Source organism: Macrotis lagotis, chromosome 2 (assembly GCF_037893015.1).
Source record: "Macrotis lagotis isolate mMagLag1 chromosome 2, bilby.v1.9.chrom.fasta, whole genome shotgun sequence".
Taxonomy (NCBI): Eukaryota; Metazoa; Chordata; class Mammalia; order Peramelemorphia; family Peramelidae; genus Macrotis; species Macrotis lagotis.
Genome location: NC_133659.1, coordinates 54,182,324 through 54,203,067, shown reverse-complemented (window position 1 = coordinate 54,203,067; position 20,744 = coordinate 54,182,324). Strand labels below are relative to the sequence as shown.

General features: G+C 38.6%; 1 protein-coding gene across 3 annotated transcripts in view; it reads right to left on the bottom strand.

Moving 5' to 3' along the window:
• The window catches only part of LOC141512702 (carboxyl-terminal PDZ ligand of neuronal nitric oxide synthase protein-like), a 389,034-nt gene that overhangs the window by 71,596 nt on the left and 296,694 nt on the right, over window positions 1-20,744 (bottom strand). For all 3 annotated transcript variants that reach the window (XM_074221846.1, XM_074221845.1, XM_074221847.1), the window contains one exon: window positions 5,558-5,699. In XM_074221846.1, the coding sequence (XP_074077947.1) occupies window positions 5,558-5,699 (142 nt within the window). The remainder of the gene's footprint in view (window positions 1-5,557; window positions 5,700-20,744) is intronic.

Here is a 20,744-nt window from a genome sequence, read left to right as displayed (position 1 = left end):
GGTTTTCTGCCTTCTTTCACATTCTGTGTGCTTTCCATCATGGCATCCACCTCTTAGTTTTATTATCCAACAGAATAGGTTTTAAAAGTCAATTATAAAATGGGAGATCATCATCAACTTCCCTTCTACGGTAGGGTTCCAGCTCACAACTCCAACAATGGCCTTCCATCCTAACCTGAACTTAATGCCATCCCTGTCTTATTCTGTAGCTCAATCAAATCTTAATCTCCATTGGAACATTGTCTGACCGGTGTTTTGATTTCCTTGTAGAAAGATATCTTATATCTTAAATCATCAATTTCTATTTAGGGATTAGGGATTGAGTAGCGGATCCTATCTGGTGTAGGCAGATGTTTCCACATATGGAGTATCAATTATCTCTGTAATCTAGCGTCATCAGTACAATGTTCATAAAATACTGCTTAGAACTTTCCTTCACAAGAAAACCAGCAAGATAATAGGTTAAACAAAAAGGACCCCTTTCTCCAAAATGACAATCTAAGAAAATGAATCCATTTCCAAGGTCTTAGTTTTTTTCCCTCCCTACTGGTTAACAAAAATACAGGAAATGCTATTTTGTTGACCAGTTATTATTCCATTCTTTATAATTCTTCATATCCCTAATTCCCTCTCTATCTTACTGCAGAGATACCATAAGCATGAATTGTAGTCATCTGCTGATCTGCACAAGAACCTGGAATAATCCCTCATTTTCTGTCAGTGGTTCTGCTTGGTTTCTACTACAATACAGAGCTTCCATCCCCAAGCACAATTCTCATTCTCATGCAGAATGACTCTTTTGATACTCAGCTAAATTTCCATCAGTTGCTCTGCTTAGTTTCAACATTATGCATTAATATAGTGAAGGGCACATAGTAGGCACTTAATGTTTATTTTCTATTCACTATATTTGCATACCATAATGTCACCAGCAATATTCCTCAGTCCTGACTTACACTCACTCTTCTGTCCCACTTTTATCTTGGAATAATAATATCACATATAATAACTGATTTAATAATTATATAATAATAATTATAGTTAGCATTACTTAGAATTTTAAGGTGCAGAGTTAGACATATGTTATCTTATTTGATACAACAACCCTGTAAGGTAAGTCATTATTATTTCCATTTTACAGATGAAGAAACTGAGAATGAGTATGGTTAAACTTACTTACCCAGTGTCTGATATGTACCTGATTCAGGATTTGAACTCAGGTCTTCCTGCCCTACAAGGATCATGGTATTTGAAAACTAAAAAGAGACCATAGAGATTATCAAATTCAAAAATCCCATTTTACAGATGAGGAAACTGAGACTCCTGGGAGTTAATTAACTTGCCCAGAAGATAGAATAAGTGGAAGGGCCAAGATTTGAATTTGGATCCTTTAATGCCAAATCCAGAATTCTTCCATTATTCTGTGACTTCCTGACCTCCCTCATATCAGAATATGAATATTCTCAACCTCTCCAGCTAGGCTCTATTCACTTCTATTCTAATTTCCACTTATTTTTGTGGGAGGAGGAAGTTTCAAAATTACTGATCAGGGAAAACATCATCCCTGGCATTCATTGTCTTGACAGAAACACTCCCCCCCTTCTCCTACTGGTACCTATGCTTTATATATCTTGCTTGTATGTCATTATTTGTATGTTGGTTCTCTCATTAGACTATAAGCTCTTGGAGGGCAGGGACTATTTTTGGTCATTCTTTGTATTCTAAGTACTTGGCACAATGCTTTGTTCCCAGTAGGTTTTATAAATGCTTCTTACTTTGATTAAAATAATAACTTAGCTTTTCCCCCTTTTCACCAATCCTCCTCTCTCTACTCCTAATTGCTCTCCAGAGAGATCAACTCTTCAAAGAATTCCTCTATTCATGCAATCCCACCTATTGGGAACAATTTGAAGCCTTGGAGATTAAATCAAGTTTTTCAGATATTCTGTGTTAATATTAATGGAGCCCAGCCATCAAACACACAGCCTCTGGGCACTGGGTCCATTCCTTTTAAATTGAGGACTGGCATTTTGGGGGAAGATAACTTTAGAGCTTTTTTGTTTTTTCCAATTTGTATTTTTCCTTGTCCTGGAATAAAATCTGCATAGCGGACAATGGTGATAGGTAGGACTGATGCCAAGAAGAACCAAACTACAGCGCTCTAACCAAGAAGGCCACCACAGGGAGAAGATGTCACCCTTGAAGATATATGAACACTAGGGATAAGGATGAGTCAATATAAATCTTTTTCCACATGCATGCAATTCTGAAAACCAATCCCTATGGTTTAGAAAGAAGCAAATTGGCTTTAATTCTTAACTGAATAAAGCAGCTTGCTGAGTGTGGGTCTATTATTTTTGAGAGGCAATGTGATATATGGGAAGACAGAGAACCTGTGTTGTGCCAATTACTTTTAACCTTGGGAAAGTTGCTTATCCTCAAGCCTGAGGTTCAGTAGTAGTATTCAAGCTGAGCCTAGTGTCAACATTATGAGTTCCCCAGAATAGGCAAGTGTTAGGTTGCCAAAAGAGAGGCAAATATGTCCAAGGCAGAAAATCTACACAGGTTTTTCCATAATGGCACTGCCATCATGTCCCTGAACTAGGTACCCTTTAGCCACCATCCTCCATCCCTCAATCCTACTTTTCAAGCTTCTATTTGTATGTTGTCTTTTCCCATTAGATTTTAAACTCATCTTTTTCTTATTTGTATCCCTAATGCCTAGATACCTAGTCTCAAAAAAAAAATCATTCCACAAAATCAAAACCCAAAAATAGTTGTTATAAACTTAGAGTTTCAGTTTTTTTCACCTGCAAAATGGAAGTAAAATACTTACAAGATTGTAATGAAGCTCAAATAAGATAATACTAAATCATTTTATAAAATCACAAAATCCAAAATGAATGCCAAATATTATCATTGATATGAAGCTTACCAAGTGGCATAGTGAATAGAGTATTGCAAGTTTGGAAAGACCTAAGTATGGATCTAGTCTCAGTCATTGGCTATCAGTCTAACCCTGAGTTAAATTCTCTTAGGCTTAGTTTTACCATCTATAAAATAGAAATTATCATCATCATCATCATCATCATCATCATCATCACAGATTCTTTTTTTTTAGGTTTTTGCAAGGCAATGGGGTTAAGTGACTTGCCCAAGGCCACACAGCTAGGTAATTATTAAGTGTGTGAGGCCGGATTTGAACTCAGGTACTCCTGATTCCAGGGCCCGCGCTCTATCCACTGCACCATCTAGTCGCCCCCTTCATCACAGATACTTAGTGAGGAATAAATGAAGCAATGTATGTAAAATATATTGGAAATGTTAAAGAGTTACATTAATAACTATTACAAATATCACTATAAGGTCCTCATGGCATTCTGATACATTAACATAAGCAACCAGCCAAAGGAATAGGGCATAACTTTCCTCCCATAATATATAGCCCCTCACTCTCAGAATATACAGCATGTAAAATAACAGAATATATACACACATATATATATATATGTACAAGTATATATGTACATGAATATGAATATGTGTTTATATGTTTTAACCAATCCACTGGATTAAAGTATAAGATCATTTGCAATTCTTATTCAAAATTTTCTATTCATTATCGTATGACATTTAGTCTGACCATTTCATGCCCTTCTTAAAAGCCTTTAGAGGTTTCCAGCTGCCTCTAAAATAAAACATTAGCTCCTTAGCTTGGCATAGTTAAGGTCCTCCATGACTTGGACCTGCCAATATCTCCAACATTATCTTACTTTCTTCATATGCTCTACTGGTCCAGGCCAGCTGGTTCCCCAAACTCAATATTTCTTTCATTTCCATTACAACATATCCATTTCATACAAGCTATCCTACATGGCTGAAATGAACTGATCTTCTTCATATCACCCCTAAATCTTTGTTTTCAAAACTCATCTCAGATGCCACATCCTCTGTGAAGCCATCAGTGATTGATTGGTACTCTATTTTGGCCCTGATAAGCAATTCCATTTGTCCCATTGGGGGTAATCGCCTTCATTTGCTTTGCTTGGTTTTGACCTTTCTCCATCATGTCCCTGTACTGGGTACCCTTTATCCACCACCCTCTAACTTCCATTCCCACTTTTCAGCTTCTTTTTGTGTATTCTTATTAGACTGTAAGCTTCTGCAGGGTAGGGACTGCTTTTTCTTATTTGTATCTCCAGTGCTTAGCACTATCCCCAACACATAGCAGGCATTTAGCAGTTGCTTATTGGCTATTTTTGATGTTGACAACGATGATGTTTTGTTCTTCATTTTCAAGCACAGGGCCAAGAACTAGCAATTACCTCCTAAGCTGCTATGATACTATTAACAACAACTCTTTTGGTCTGGCTATCAACCAGTCGAGGTCATACAAAATCCATAGTCATCTAATTTATATTTTTCTGTTTTGTCCACAAGAATAACTATTTTGTAAAGGCTGCATTAAAATCTAAACAAACTCTATCTATAGCATTTCCTCAAATTTACCAAGTCATGACAAGAAAACTAGTAAATTGTGATCACCAATGACTTTTCTTCCCTAACCTCTTTCATTATAAATGCCGGAGTCTCTTTCCCTACTCCTCAGAATAAAAGAAAGAAGGAATTAGAATTTATTAAGTGCCTATTAAGTTATCATCATTGTGCTAAGAGCTTAATGAACATTTTCTTACTGAATTCTTACAATAACCCCAGAGGCAGAAGGCAGTTAAGTGACTTGCCCAAGGCCACACAGCTAGTAAGTATCTGATGGTGCACTTCAATTTATGTCTTCCTAATTTCAGCTCTAGAGCTTTATCCACCAAAACTTTAAAACAATAAATCCTAGAATTTCTTGCTCTGAGCCCAGTGAAGTCAGAATTGGAAATTACAGAAAAATTACAGTTTCCACATTTCTTATAATCACATTTAAAAAAAAATGTCCTATGAACTGAAATTTTCTGAGTTTCAAAACTTTAAATTCCAAAGTGTTTTCTAGTTGTTTATTTCCATATTCAGCTGTATATTTATTTTATCTTTGAATATGAAAATAAAACCTTTTTGTCACCTGGGAAAAAATTGTTGGAATAAGTTTGACCATTTTACACCATAGAAAGTCATAGGAACAAATGAGGATGGAAGTAAACCTCCAGGCAGTCATGCATGTCCTTCACCATCCTCTGCCCTGAGTCAGCAACTAAATGAAAGTTGGGTATGCTCCCCCTCAGAAAGATGGGCATCCCTGATCTAAGATCACAAGATTGAAAAAGAGTTGTGGTTTGGAGGTCACCTCATCCAATCTCACATTTCCATTTTACAAATGAGCAGATTCAGACTCATACAGATGAAGGGTGTCATACTGTACAGCTACAAAGACATGTGGAATGGGTAGCAATGACATCCCAAAGAAAAATTGCTCCCTGGAAAGGATTGTGGTTGTTCAGCTGTGAAAGAATTGAGTTACTAAATCACTTCATGGCTCACTCCATGCCTGACGAAGGCCAACTGCATCAAAGGATGAACACCCACACCAGCATTCTGGGAGGGGGCAGCTTACCTGGATCCCCTGAGTTGTCACTGTTCTTTTCACTCTCTCCATCCTCTTGTCCATCTGCATTCTGCTGGGTGTGCTGTAGGCTCAGCTTGTGGCACACCTCAAAAGCTTGGCCCACGGTACGGACAATCCGCATAGCCTGACTCTAGGAGACAGAGGGGAAGAGCAAATGAAGGAGGGGAGACACCAGAGTTCAGTCACAATAGGGGGAAAGGGTCTACTGGAAGAAGTCAGAGAAGCTAACAAAAAAAGATGAAGTCTAAAGAAGACCTGACTGTCTTGTTTCACTTGTTTCTTATAATGGAAATATCCAAGATAGGTAAACATATATATATATATATATTTATAAAAGAGAGAGAGAGAGAGAGAGAGAGAGAGAGAGAGAAAAGAAAAGGAAGGAAAGAAGAAGAAAGGAAGGGAGGGAGGAAGAATGGAGGGATGGAGGAAGGAAGGAAAGAAAGAAGAAAAGAATAAGGAAAGAGAGGAAGGAAAGGAGAAAGAAGAAAGGAAGAAGGAAAGAGGGAGAGAGGAAAGAAAGGAAGGAAGAAGGAAAGAGAGGAGGAATGAAGGAGGGAGGGAGGAAAGAAAGAAGGAAAGAAAGAAGGAAGGAAGGAAGGAAAGAAGAAAGGAAGAAGAAAAGGAGAGGGAGAGAGGAAGAAGGGGAAGAAAGGGGAGAAGGAAGGGGGAAGGAAGGGAGGGACAAAGGAGAAGAAAGGGAAAAACGGGGGAAGGAAGGGGAGAAGGAAGGCGGGGAATGAAGGGGGAAGGAGGGAAGGAGGAAGGAAGAGGAGAGGGAGGTAGGGAGGGAGGAAAGGAGGAAGGGAGGGAAGAAGGAAGGGTGGTAGGAGGAAGGTTCTATCTTCTTGAAATGTTCCAGGGAACCAACACCCTAAAATTGCTCAAATCGATCTGTGGTTCCATTGTTTGGGCAGTTCCAGCAAGCAAAGCAAATCATAACCAATATATGCCTAGCTATCCTAGGAGCTTCTTGCCCATATCCTTCCAAAAGTTCATAAATGCTCTCCCCAAATTTCTGATACAATCAATTAACCAACACTAAACCTTGATGAGATAGTATTCATGACCAGAAAATGCCAATTATACCTTATTCTAAAGTGCTATATAAAAATGGCATGGGGGAGCAGTAGATTATACAACAACAAATATTTATTATTATTATTATCATCATCATCATTATTACTAATAAGAATAATTTGTATTTTATAATGCTATAAGATTTACAAAGTATTTTGCAAATATTATGTCATTTTATCATTACAACAACCCTAGGAAGGAAAGGAAGATGATACAGCACAGTAGAGCTTCCAATTAGCTTTCTGTGGTCCAGACATTACCAAGTCAGTATAACAAAACCAAGAAGCTCAACCATCTGAAGAAAATGAAAGGCCCTGCATACATACTGATGTTTCCCATCTGTGGATCACCTGGGTATCTATTTTTGTTGGAATGATAATTATAAGAGTTTATGTACTGTTTAAAATATACTTCTCATGCTCCTATTATTATTTAGTCATTTCAGTCATGCCCAATCTTCATGACTTTGCTGGGCAAAGATGCTGGAGTGCTTTTCCCATTTCATCCCCCAGCTCATTTTACAAAGGAGGAATCTGAGGTAGAGGCAGACTTGTCCAGGGTCACACAACTAACAAGAGTCACAGGCTGCATCTGAACTTAGGTCTTCCTGACTCCGTAGCCAATACTCCAACCACTGTACCACTTAGCTCACTTTTTTACATACTTTTCCTCATGAACTCCACACAACAACCTTCTAAGGTGGAAACATTTTTATCCCCATTTTACAGATGAGAAAACTGAGGTTCAAGGAGGTTAACAAGTAGATTGCCTTTGGCCACGTAGTAACTAAGTAGCAGAGATGGGTCTCAAAGTTCAACATCCTGAATCTAAGTCAAGGGTCTTTTCCACCAGACCACAAGGGCCCCCTAAGATCTGATTGTTCATGATCAAAGTCCCAATCTTTGTTTCACATCATTAATTTCATCATTGCACTTCTGAAAGAAACACACACATACACACAAACATATATATATATATATATATATTAGAAAGCATATCCAGGTGAATACCTCCTGGTCCTTGGCAGCAGAGCAAATTCTAGAATATATTAATATTAATCCTAGAGTCTGTTATAGGAAAAAAAACACATCTTAGCATATTCTATCAACAGGTAGCAGAGCTTCAAAAACTAATCCTGTCAGCCTAATACCGTGTCCAAATATTACCAATTTACTCACCTCAATTCAATAAATCAAGGGAATGGTTTTGGCAAGGCATTTGAGGAAGTCTCTCATGGACAAGTTGGAGAAGCTTGGTCCAGATTTGAAATCAGCTACTATCTATCATTAGAAATAGTTGAATGGTTAAATCCAAAGACTAATCCTTAACAGTTGGATGTCACCTTGGAAGGTTGTGCTGGGCCTGGAGTTATGAAGATCCAAGTCAATATTTAGCCTTGGACATGTACATAGCTGTGTGATCCCTTGGGTAAGTCCCTTGACCTCTGTTTGACTCAGTTTCCTTAATTGTAAAAGGGGAATAAAATGAGTAACTACCTGCCAGGGTGGTTGCTGTGAGGAACTGATGAAATAATATATATTTATAAAAGCTCTTAGTATGCACTATATAAAGGCTAGCTATTATGTTGTTATTGTCTTCTAGAACATTGACACAGTCTTGCCTTCATCATCCTTTTGTGAATTAACTCATCTTGAGTCTCCTTTCTTCCACCTGCTCCTTGCTTCGGGGATATTTTAGTACCCCTAATCTGCTCCCCCAGAGGAAGAGAAACATCGTGGGTGCTACTTTGTAAATCTTTGAGGGGGGCAGGGGTTGGGGGGAGGAAGTGACTCACAGCCAGTAAGTGTCTGAGGTTAGATTGGAACTCATAAAGATGATTCCTGACTCCAAACCCAGCCAGCTAGCACCCTTAAATGCTTAATAACCACAGATGTTCTTCACTAATCAATTGGAAGCTCAACATCCTAATTATTTAGTTTGGACCTGACTTTCTCCTTCACCTGATGTCACTGAATAGGTGGTACATAGGAGCTATTTCACATGGAAGGAACCATAAAATGTCCTGTTTCCTTAGCCTCACTCGATAAGATCATATGATTTAAAGGTAGAAAGACATGAGATATTGGAAATCATATAGTCCAGGGAATTGAGGGGATGCACATCAATTAGGGAAGGAATGAACAAACTGAGGTGTGGGACTATGATTCAATGCTATTTTCCTCTAAGAAAACACTCAGAGTATTTTCAGAAAAGCTTGGGAAGACTTACATGACCTGATGCAAAATGAAATGGATTGTATACAAACAGCAGCATTGTGGGGTGATCAGCTATGACTGACTTAGCTTTTCTCAGCAATTCAGAGACCCAAGATAAGTCTGAAGCACTTATGACAAATACTACTATCCATCCCCAGAAAGAGCTGATAGTGTCTGAAAACATATTGAAGCATGGTTTTGAACTTTTTTTCTTAAGATTTCCTTTTTTTTGAGGGGGTCTATGGAAATGTTTCACATGACTATACATTATATATCCATATACTATCTATCTATATCTGTCTCTCTCTCTCTATCTATCTATCTCTCTCTCTCTCTCTCTCTCTCTCTCTATATATATATATATATATATATATATATATTTATATATATATATATGTATAGATCGAGAGAGAGAGAGAGAGAGAGAGGGAGAACAAGAACTATTATCAAATTGGTTACTTTCTTAATGGGGGGTGGGATGAAGGGAGAGAATTCAGATATCAAGGTTTAAAAATGAATCTTAAAAATTGTTTTTACATGTAACTGGGGAAAATAAAATCCTAAATAATTTTTTTTTTAAAATCATTTAGTTCAAACCCTGTCATTTTACAGATGTGAAACTAAGCCTCAGAAAAGAAAAATATCCTGCCTAAGGTCACATAGGGGTAAGAAACAGCAGAGATGGCATTCAAACCCATCTCCTCCAAATTCACTTCCCACTATCCCATAATAACTTATTATAATTCCTTTTAGCACTGGTTCCTCCTCCCCCCACACACATTCACACTTCAGTTTTTAATAAATTTTATATACAAAACGTCCTAACCTCACAACGGAAAACAGTCTATATGGAACTTAAGAGGCTGAAGACCACTTATGGTCCAGACAAAAACCATGTTTTTCAAAACCTATTTATGCTTCTTCTGTCAAGAGGGTTTCTCTGAAAGAAAAAAAAAAGAGAGGGTTCTTTTCCTGATAGCCCTAGGTTTTTAAAAATTTTTTCCACCCACTCAAAATCACTCTTTTTTTTAGCCCAATAAAATGTAAGCCTCTTGCAGTCAGGAACTGTCTGTTCTATCTTTGTGTCACCAGTGCCTAACATAGTGTCTGACATACAGCAGATACTTTAAAAGACCTACTGTTTAATTGATAATTCTGTAATCTTTTGGAGGTTAGTCTCATGGAGAGACTCCCCCATGGTGACTTTGGTGTTGTCTGAGGAACCATGCTAAGCTACTGTGGGTGATAGCTTTTACCCAGTAGTAACATCCTTGTCATGAGCTTCATCATTTGTTTTTTGGAGGGTTTTTTCCACTGTAGTTCAGATTGTCCCAGTCTGTCCATTGATCTGGTCCTACCTCCAACTTTTCCTTCTTGATGCAAGAGCATTTAAGTCTATGGATTCCTTCTTTTTTTTAAAATTAAAATTTTATTTTTTGAGTTTTACAATTTTTCCCTCAATCTTAGTTCCCCCGCCACAGAAAGTAATTTGTCAGTCTTTATATTATTTCCATGTTGTACACTGATCCAAATTGGGTGTGAAGAGAGAGAAATCATATCCTTAAGGAAGAAACATACAGTATAAGAGATAACAAGTTCAGACAATAAGATATCAGTTTTTTCCCTAAATTAAAGGGAATAGTCCTTGAACTTTGTTCAAACTCCATGGTTCTTTATCTGCATTTAGATGGTATTCTCCATTGCAGACAGTCCAAAATTGCCCCTCATTGTTGCACTGATGGAATGAGAGTGTCCATCAAGGTTGAGTATCACCCCCATGTTGCTCTTAGGGTGTATAGTGTTTTTCTGGTTCTGCTCATCTCACTCAGCATCAGTTCATGCAAATCCCTCCAGGCTTCCCTGAATTCCCATCCCTCCTGGTTTCTAATAGAACAATAGTGTTCCATGACATACATATACCACAGTTTGTTAAGCCATTCCCCAATTGAAGGGCATTTACTTGATTTCCAATTCTTTGCCACCACAAATAGGGCTACTATGAATATTTTTGTACAAGTGATGTTTTTACCCTCTTTCAACATCTCTTCAGGGTATAGACCCAGCAACAGTCCTGAATTTTCATCTTCATTAAAGGAATACAGGGACATGGGTGTGTATATACATGGCTTCCTGCCTGTGAATGCTGAATGGAAGCCCTTAGTTTTCCAAATAATAGAATGGTGGCCTCCCTCCTGGCCCAGACTATTCCTGGAGATCTTTTCACATCCCAATATGGATGTGGGCCCAAAAACCAACAAGGGATTAGGAGACACTGTTGCTCTCACTTCCAGTGCTGTCTGATGTTTGGATGGAGGCCCTGGCTACTGGTGGCTGATTTTGGCCTCATCTTTGGGCTTGAATGTGTAAGCAAAAATTGAGATTGGGTCTGTTACTTAGTATTTAATAGACTAGGCCTTCAGAAACACAAAGTTTCTAATAATATCTATTTTAAGTCCTCTGAATTACAGTTGGACAGGGACTCATTTTTCTATAACCTCAAGATATTTGAAAGTTAGATTTGAAAAGAATCAGGCACAAGTGGAGATGAGTTAGCGGAGTGAAAAAGGGAAGAGTTGGGTGATACTGGAAGGTAGCCTCTCCACAACAGGTGGTCCTTATTCTGTTTTCTCATTTTCTTTCATCCTTTTCCTTCCTTTTTCTGCATCAGAGTATCTCTCCTTCTGTCTTTCTCCTTCTTCTCTCCTGGATCTTTTTCTCTATCTGTTTCTCCCTTTTAATCCCTACTTCTATCTATATCTCTTTCTCTGTCTCTCCTGTCTGACTCTGTCTCCCCATTTGTCTGTTTCTCTATTTCTTTCTCTATATCTATGCTTCACTCTGTCTCTGTCTCTGTCTGTCTCTCACTGTTTCTGTCTCTATCTCTAGCTGTCTCTCTGTCTCCCATTTTGTTTTTTGCTTTGTTTTGTTTTTTAGATTTTTGCAAGGCAATGGGGTTAAGTGGCTTGCCCGAGGCCACGCAGCTAGGTAATTATTAAGTATCTGAGGTCATATTTGAACTCAGGTCCTCCTGAGTCCAGGGCTGGCGCTCTATCCACTGCACCACCTAGCTGCCCCCCCCTTCCCATTTTGTTTTGTAGTGTTTGGCAACCTGAACCAAATTTCCCATCTAAAAGTCATTTTGTATTTCTAGAAGTGGCAATGAATTTGCAACCTTGAGGCTGTCAGGATCTGGTAGACAGTGGTAGCTACTTTTCAAAAGCAAGGAGCTGAGTGCCACTCACTTGTGAGTAAAGAGATCTGAAACTCTTAGGAGCACCAATTAGCAACAATTTGGTGAAAATGGAAGTGCTAACAAGTAAGATGGGGTAGAACTTTTAGCCGTTTAGCTCATGTCACCCAGAGTTCCTTCTTCAAACCATTTACCTGTTCCTGTAGATACGAAACCCTTAGGCCTTCCCTGTGCAACACCAAAGGCAAAGATGTGGTTATTAGCCATTTTTTTTAGGTGGCCAAATTCTGCAAGTCTATTTCATGACTCATGGGAGTTATGCTCCTTAGATTTTTCATTTTTTTCTTTTAGTAATAAGCTCCAGGCCCTGACCTTCGGGTTTGAGCAAAGAATCTTCAGAGACCATAGGGAGTAGGGAGAACAGAAAAAGGTGTGGAATAGTTACTGGTTCTGGGTCATGCCTGTTCCTCTGGCTCTCCCAGTTACTGGGAAACCAGCATTATTATAGGAGTAAAAGGGACATGGAGAAGGCTTATCACTTAATAAGAATAATTAAAATCAACTAGCATTTAAATATTACTTTCAGGCTTAAAAAGTCATACACACACACACACACACATATTTATATACTATCTCATCCTCAGAATAATCTTGAGAGGTAGACCCTACAATCACCCCCCATTTTATAGGCAAAGAAACTAAGATTGAGAGGTGCTAAGTGACTTGCCCAGGTTCACACAGCTATTAAGTGTGTGAGGTCAAATTCGAACCCAGGTTTTTCTGACTTCAAGTCCATCATTCTATCCACTGTGCCATCTATCTGTCTTGGATCTGGGTTTTAATCCCACCTCCTACACTTATTAACTGTAGTTCCTGGGCAAGTCATTTAACTTTTTTTTTTTTAGGTTTTTGCAAGGCAAATGAGGTTAAGTGGTTTGTCCAAGGCCACACAGCTAGGTAATTATTAAGTGTCTGAGACCAGATTTGAACCCAGGTACTCCTGACTCCAAGGCCAGTGCTTTATCCACTATGCCACCTAGCCGCCCCCTAAATCATTTAATCTTGATGAACCTCAATACTCATCTATAAAATGAGGAAAATAGAATTTACCTCATTGAGTTGTTATTGGATTGATTGACATGAATATTTTTGCTGCTCCTCCTTCATCCTTTTTTGTCTGTTTTTTTTTTGCAAGGCAGTAGGGTTAAGTGACTTGCCCAAGGTCATATAACTAGGAAATTATCAAATGTTTGAGGTCAGATTTGAATTCAGGTCCTCCTCCTATCGTCCTTCATTCTTGAAGAGGATCATGATGTCAGAGACATGATGCTATGATATGCAAGTGAATTGGATTTAAGTCAGGGAGTGCTGTGCTAAGTCATCAGCCTCGCTCTCTTTTCTGGAGTCATCTGGGTCTAGTGTCCAGTTATGGATCCGGATGACTGGAGATGGCCCTGAATGAGGTGGGAGACCTTGGCCTTTTTAAGCTAGGTTCTTTATCAGGTCTCAGTTTGATTGAGGCAACATATCCATTCAGAGATTAAGGCAGATAAGAAAGAAATGAGGACTAGGTGGATAGATAGATAAATAGATGGAGTTAGATAGATATGGATATTTATCTATACATGTAAGTGTTGCATACATGAGGGCAGAGTCAGGTACATCTGAGTTAAAATTTGAGGATACTTTAATACACAGGGTGGTTGGATATAATAGATACACTCTGTGAAGTATTTTGTGAACCTCAAGGCACTGGGTAAATGCTAGCTATCATTATCATCATCATCATCATAGTCTAAACTTTTTTTTGCTCAGTTTGAAGCGGAGTCTACTAAGGCATCTGAACAAGTTCAGAAAGCAGACATGGAAAACCCAGATTGAAGAACATCAGTCAAATATATGCTTCAGCACCACAGATCCCTCCTTGTGGTTCTAATGTAGAAGTCAAACATTACAAAAAGGTAGAATCAGATGTTGTAGTACTTTACACATATCACATGGTGGGTATGTGCTAAATGTCTAACTTTTTTTTTTTTGGCATTTTAGATAATAAATTTGCTGCAGAAAAATGAAACAGGCCAGAGAGGCTACTAAGTTGATAAGTAGTCTAGGGATATGAATAATTAGTTTTTAATGGAAAAGAGCCAAGCTATCCCTAGTCATATACTAATGCACTATATCAGTAATAACTTGAGAAAAAAGTTTTAAAAATTCTGGAGATACTACCTCATACCCAACAGGTATAGAACACAAATGGAAAATGAGGGGCTATGGGCAGCCAGGTGGCACAATAGATAGATAAGAGTGCCAAGCCAGACTTATCTCACTGAGTTCAAATCTAGCCTGAGACACTACCTGTGTGACCCTGGGCAAGTCATTTAACCCTATTTGCTTTAGTTTCTTCATCTGTAAAATGATCTGAGGAAGGAAAAGGCCACTATATTTACTAAGTAAACCCCAAAAGGGGTCATGAAGAGTCAGACACAACTGAAATGACTGAATAACAACAAAGGGGCTATGGGAAGACAGGTACATTAATGCAATGTTAGTGAAACTGTGAATGGTGCAGCCATTCTATAAGGCAGTTTGGAACTCTGCCCTACCCTCTTACCTGGCAATACAAGTATGAGGCTGTAGCCCAAAGAGAAATAGACTCATATCTACAAAAATATTTATAGTAGCTCTTTCTGTGATGCAAAGTACTAGAAACTGAGGGATTCCTGTCAACTGGAGCATGACTAAAAAAGGTAAGGTATATGAAAGTGATGGAATAATATTGTGCTTTAAAAAAATGATAGAAGGGATGGTTTCAGAAAAACATGAGAAGACTTGTGCAAACTGATGTGAATTAAACAGAACCTGAGAATTTCTACAATAGTGAAATTATAAAGACAGATTTAAAAGACTTAGTAACTCTAATAAACATAAAGACCAACCGCAATTCCAGAGAATTCATAATGAAACATGCTAGCCCATCTCCAGAGAGAGAGAGAGAGAGAGAGAGAGAGAGAGAGAGAGACTAGAGTCAGAGTAAAGATTGTATATATCTATACAAATACATGTATATGAAGACATAAAAGTTTGGTTATGGCCAGTGCAGGAATTGCCAAGGCTCCTTGAACTAATCCTTTAATTATTTTATTATTAATTATTTTAAATTCAAATATGTCCCCCCAAGTATTTGGTATATATAAAAAAAGATCCTTAAAAGTCCTAAAGAAAAATTATATGCTGATTTCAGGGAACGGGTCCAAGGAAAGGTAATTGTCTTGTTTTTTACCACAATCAAAGCTATATGTGAAGGGTTCCAGGTCAAAAGGAGTATGGGAAGATAGGGTTAGGAGGCAGAGATGCCAGTGAATCAAACCCTGGGCGTACTGGAGGGAGAAAAAGAGGTGGCCAAGGAATTCCAGTAAGATTGCAGACAGCACAGTAGGTATCAAATTTTGACAAACTGCAAATAATAAAAAAAAATTGTAATCTTTGGGATTTCCTGCTGCAGTTGATAATGGATTAAAGGAATCTGGAGTACTGAATTTGAAGAGTAAAGAAATAAATATTTGTTGAAATGAAAATGTGCATATCTGCACACTGATAAACTTACCCTTCCTTTCTCTCTCTCTCTCTCTCTCTCTCTCTCTCTCTCTCTCTCTCTCTCTCTCTCTCTCCAAATGGCTTGTCTTGGGTCCCAGAAATATACTGTAACCCATACAGAGCTTTACACCATATGATTTGGTCTTTTCAGTTTCCAAATATGCAAATTAGGGATAATTATATAGCCTATTCTGTCTAACTCACAAAAATACTTCTGCAGAGGAGGATTTTTCTTTTTTCTTTTTGGTGTCTCCCCAGTGCTTAGGACAGGGTAAGAAATAGAGCAGGTGTTTTATAAATGCTTCTTGAAATGAAATTGGGACAAAAATCCAAAAAAATTTAAATGAAATTAGGTTTTTTACTCTCCTTCCTCCCTCTTTCCAATCTAACCAGCTACCAAGATCTTCCTCTCTACCTCTTATATCTTTCCTCTTCTCTCTACTTAAAACTGCCAAATTCCAGATCACCTCCCACTTGGTTCATGGCAATAGCTATTACATTAATTCTCCGGTTTCAGTCCCTTCTCTAACTCACCCTATACATTATTGCCATAACAGTCTTCTAAAGCATGTGTTCTGCCGTACTAGTCTCCATATTCAAGCATCTCCAGTGGCCCTCAATCATATCAAGAATCCAACTAGTCCCTAGCCCAGTCTAATTCCCAGTCTGCTTCCTATCCCTTTCATAGCTATTTCATACTAACTTCTATTATTTCAACTATTACTACTGCAGCTATAGTTGCTATTTCTACTATGATTAACACACACAGAGGGAGGGAGGGAGGGAGGGAGGGAGGGAGAGGGAGAGGGAGAGGGAGAGGGAGAGAGAGAGGGGGGAGAGAGAGAGAGAGAGAGAGAGAGAGAGAGAGAGAGAGAGAGAGAGAGAGAGAGAGAGAGAGAGAGATTCCAGTTGCATAGACTTATTCTTGTGTGAACTAGTTATTGTATCTTGGATGATGAAGATACCTAAAATGACCTTCTTCCTTACCTCCCTGCCTTAAAATCCTTAGATTTCTTCAAGGCTGGACTCAGGTACTCCCTCCTTTAGAAAACTTTTCTTTCTCTCATTGTTAGTATTCTTTCTTCATCCTTCATTCCTCAAATTATCTTTTTTTCTTAAGTTATTACATAATAGTTCTATTTATATGTATTTATTTATCCACCTTCTTCCCTTTCCCTTAAGCTCCTTGAGGACAGGGACTTTATCTCTGAATGTTCAATTCCTGTCATAGTGCCTTGAATCCAAGGTATATGAAGTAAAAGTTTCTTGAATTTTCCTTATTCCAGTCTTGCTGAGTTCCTCAGGACCAGAGAAGAGAAGCAGTGTCTAGGGACCAATCCTTTTAGGTTTAGAAATCTCTTCATCTGTGATTGTCACAAACTTACAAAAATCGCAGTATCTGAGACTAGGTTTCTCTAAATTTTCCTCCCCCCCCCCCCATTAGCATAGAAACTAGACAAAGAGAAACCTATGAACATTTCCCAAAGTAACTAATGTTTAGGTTTTTTTAATAAAAGTATCCAAAATTGCAAATTATGAAGTTAACTCATGAGGTATTACCTACTTTTCCAACTCAAAACTATATTATTCAATTAATATTCACAGAGTGGCTATTGCTATGTCAATATTAGACATCAACTTGAACCCACATGGAGAACTAAACTGACAACACTCTCTGTCTCTGTCTGTCTGTCTGTCTCTCTCTCCTTTCCCTTTTGCTTTCTCTTTCTCTGGCAGGTCACTTAGGTAATCTCCACCATATACATATATGCATACCCAAACATATCTCCAAAGCTGACACAACCTCTAAATTTCATAACAGATAAACTCTAACATTTTTAGTTGGCTAATTTTATTAACACAACATTAACTTTTGTTATGAACCTAAAAACAAAAAAGCAATTATTTCCACTTTTATATTTAAACATTAAAAGAGGATTGCAGGTCAAACTATGAGTCTATTTCATATAACCTGCTTTTAAAAAGGGATATTATAGACTCCAAGCATTATCTTTAGAATGGTCCTGCTTGTCTGTGTTTCTTTCTGAATTTCTCTCTGTTCTCTTTGGTGCATTTTAAAAAATATTTCATCGACCTCCTTTTTGGGGATAACAATTGCTAACTTCCCCTTCTCCCTCCTTGCTGCAACTCTTCACTAAAAAAGAAGAAAAATCCTTGTAAGAAATAAGTGGAGTTGAACAAAAGAAATCTACAAAGTAGCTCTACTCAAAAAAAAACTCTTTCTCTTTTTATACGTTGGGTCCATCATCCTTCTGCCAAAAGATGGACCACGTGTTTCATCGGTCCTCTGGAGACACAACTCATCATTGCCTTGATCAGAGTTCTAAAGTCTTTCAAAATTCTTTTCTATATAATGTTCCTAGCCTGAAATTGTTCTCCTGGTTCTGCCCATCCCATCTTGCACCAGTTCATTTTGCCCAAGATTCTCTGAAAAATGGCTCTTTCATCATTTCTTTGGTGCAACAATTCATTCCATTCATAAACCACAATCCATTCAGACATTCCTGTTCTTTGCTTTCTTTATTAATTCTTCCTTCTGGATAAGGAAGTTTGTTTTGCTTCTGATTATTCCCTCCCAAGTATTATCCTTCCTCTTAACTATAATTTATTTCCTTGTTGAGTCTGATGTATTTCTGCTGTAAACTGCTTGAGTTTCTCTGTGTGTGTGTGTGTGTGTGTGTGTGTGTGTGTGTGTGTGTGTTTGTGTGTTTTCAAATTTCACTTTGTTCGGTTCAGATAAGAGTGAGGTTTAATTGATGTCATCGGTTCCTCCCACTCCTTCACAGCCCAATTACAACTAAAATTTTTCATTGTAGGTTATAATTGCTATATAAACTGGTGCACAATTTTTAGATTTTTGTTGGAATAAATATATAGGGGAATTGATTTCATTGCTTTTGTTCAGGTAACTATCTTGGGCAGAAGTCCTCTTACTTATACAGAAGGGGAAACAGAAGCCCACCTAATTGAGTTTCCCAGGTCACATAGCTATGAAGTAGCAAAAGTAGGATTTAAACTCAGATCCTCTGACTCTAAATTCCATCTCTTTTGGGAATTAATTGCTCATTATCCTATGATTCTCTCAACTTGCCTTTTCCCCCATATTAGGTAAAACAACAATCATCAGAACTGGGCCAAAATTTGGGGGGAAGTACAATGTTTGGATAAAATCATCCCTGCCCTTGACAAAGACATTGCCACTGACTTAGGCTGTCCTGTTTTAACACTGCAAGGATCTGTAAGTTTGTCATAGAGCAGGACCTTCTCTACCATGGAAGTCTCAGCATCTTTTAAAATTTATTATTATTAATAATAATAATAGTGACCATTTACATGTCACTTTAAGGTTCATAGGACATTTACCATAAAGCATATCATTTGATCCTCCCAAAACCCTGTGATAGGGATGTTATTATTAAACACCTTTTACAGTTGAGGAAACCAAGCCAAGGGAGGTTGCTGAATCATTGCCCAGGGTCACACAGCTTCCTAATCTTGAAAGCTTGAGTGAATGATCACCCTACATAATGAGTATCTTCAAAGTTAGTAAGACTCACTCTTGGAAAACAGACATCCTGACCACTTCTAGGGCCATGATTGAAGCTTGATAACCTTGAAGCCTAATAGGTCCTGTTCATGCTGCACTGACAGTCTTTGTGAATCTAGCATGAGGCTTGGGAAAAGTACTTTGATGGAAGAATCAGCCTTGAACCTCAGCTCTCCATGACCTTGACTGCCTGCCACCTATGGCCTGATTTTCTGAAGGAGCATGAGACTGCCAGGGAATCTCTGTCTGGATTAAGGGGGGGGGGGGGGGTTGACTACTTGTTAATGTTTAGCATCTCAAAAAAAGTTTGCACATTCAAAAACAAAAAAAAAAAATGGTCTGTTAAAGCAAAACCAGGTTGGCCTTTTTCACATTAGTAAAATCTGATGGATGTCTGACTATATACTAGGAAGTTTTAAAAACAAACCCTTCCCCTGAAATCTAGGCCCTGCTTCTCTCTCTTAGGTCCTAACAGAAAAGTGATTAATCCCTTAGTAGAATAATCATTATCATTGAAAATCAGCACCATCTTAAAGCCAGCTCAGCAACCACCCAGCTGCTCCCACTCCTGTCCCCTCCCAATCTAGTGGGAACAACATCACCAGAGGAAATGAGCTCCCCCCACCCAAACCAATTGGGTCCTGATTGCAGGCCAAATTATTTCAAGGAGCTGCCCATGCAGATAATAGAAGAGATTATTATGGCTGTTATTAATCACCAACACTTCACGCACTGAAGCACCAATAAGCAGGAAATGACAACTTCTCTTAATCAGGGCAGACCGCTGTTGTACCCTCAGTGGGCCAGGAGCAGAATGACAGGAGGGCACCTTCATTCAGGGCTGAATGACAGGGGATCACCTCTCTCTCTTTCTCTCTCTCTCTCTCTCTCTCTCTCTCTCTCTCTCTCTCACACACACACACACACACACGCTACAAAACCTCATGGAGGTAGCTTAAACTGAGGCAGCAAGAACCCCTAGCTTTATACTGGCCAGGTCAGGAGGAGACCCAGAAGGAGAACTATCAAGCACTCATAGTTGAGAATCCCCCTTACCTTCTCTTTCCAACATTGGTCATATCTAATGAGATCACACTGGGGATTAGCCTTAGGGTGTAGTCTGTTCAATAGAACAGGCTCCCTCCTGAATTATTTCATGTTAAGCAACATGAAATCAGCATGGTAAAATAGAAATAGTCCAAAAGATTTTTTAAAAGCACGAAAAATGGGGCAGCTAGGTGGTGTAGTTGGGGCAGCTAGGTGGCGTAGTGGATAAAGCACCAGCCTTGGAGTCAGGAGTACCTGGGTTCAAATCCAGTCTCAGACACTTAATAATGACCTAGCTGTGTGGCTTTGGGCAAGCCACTGAACCCCATTTGCCTTGCAAAAACCTTAAGAAAAAAAGCAAGAAGAGTGTTCAAATACCCACCCTGCTTCTCTCCCCCCCCCCCCCCCCCCCCCCCCCCCCCCCGTGAGCTTGGACAAATCATTGAAACTTTCTTGGCCCCTTCTCTTACCTGTTAAATA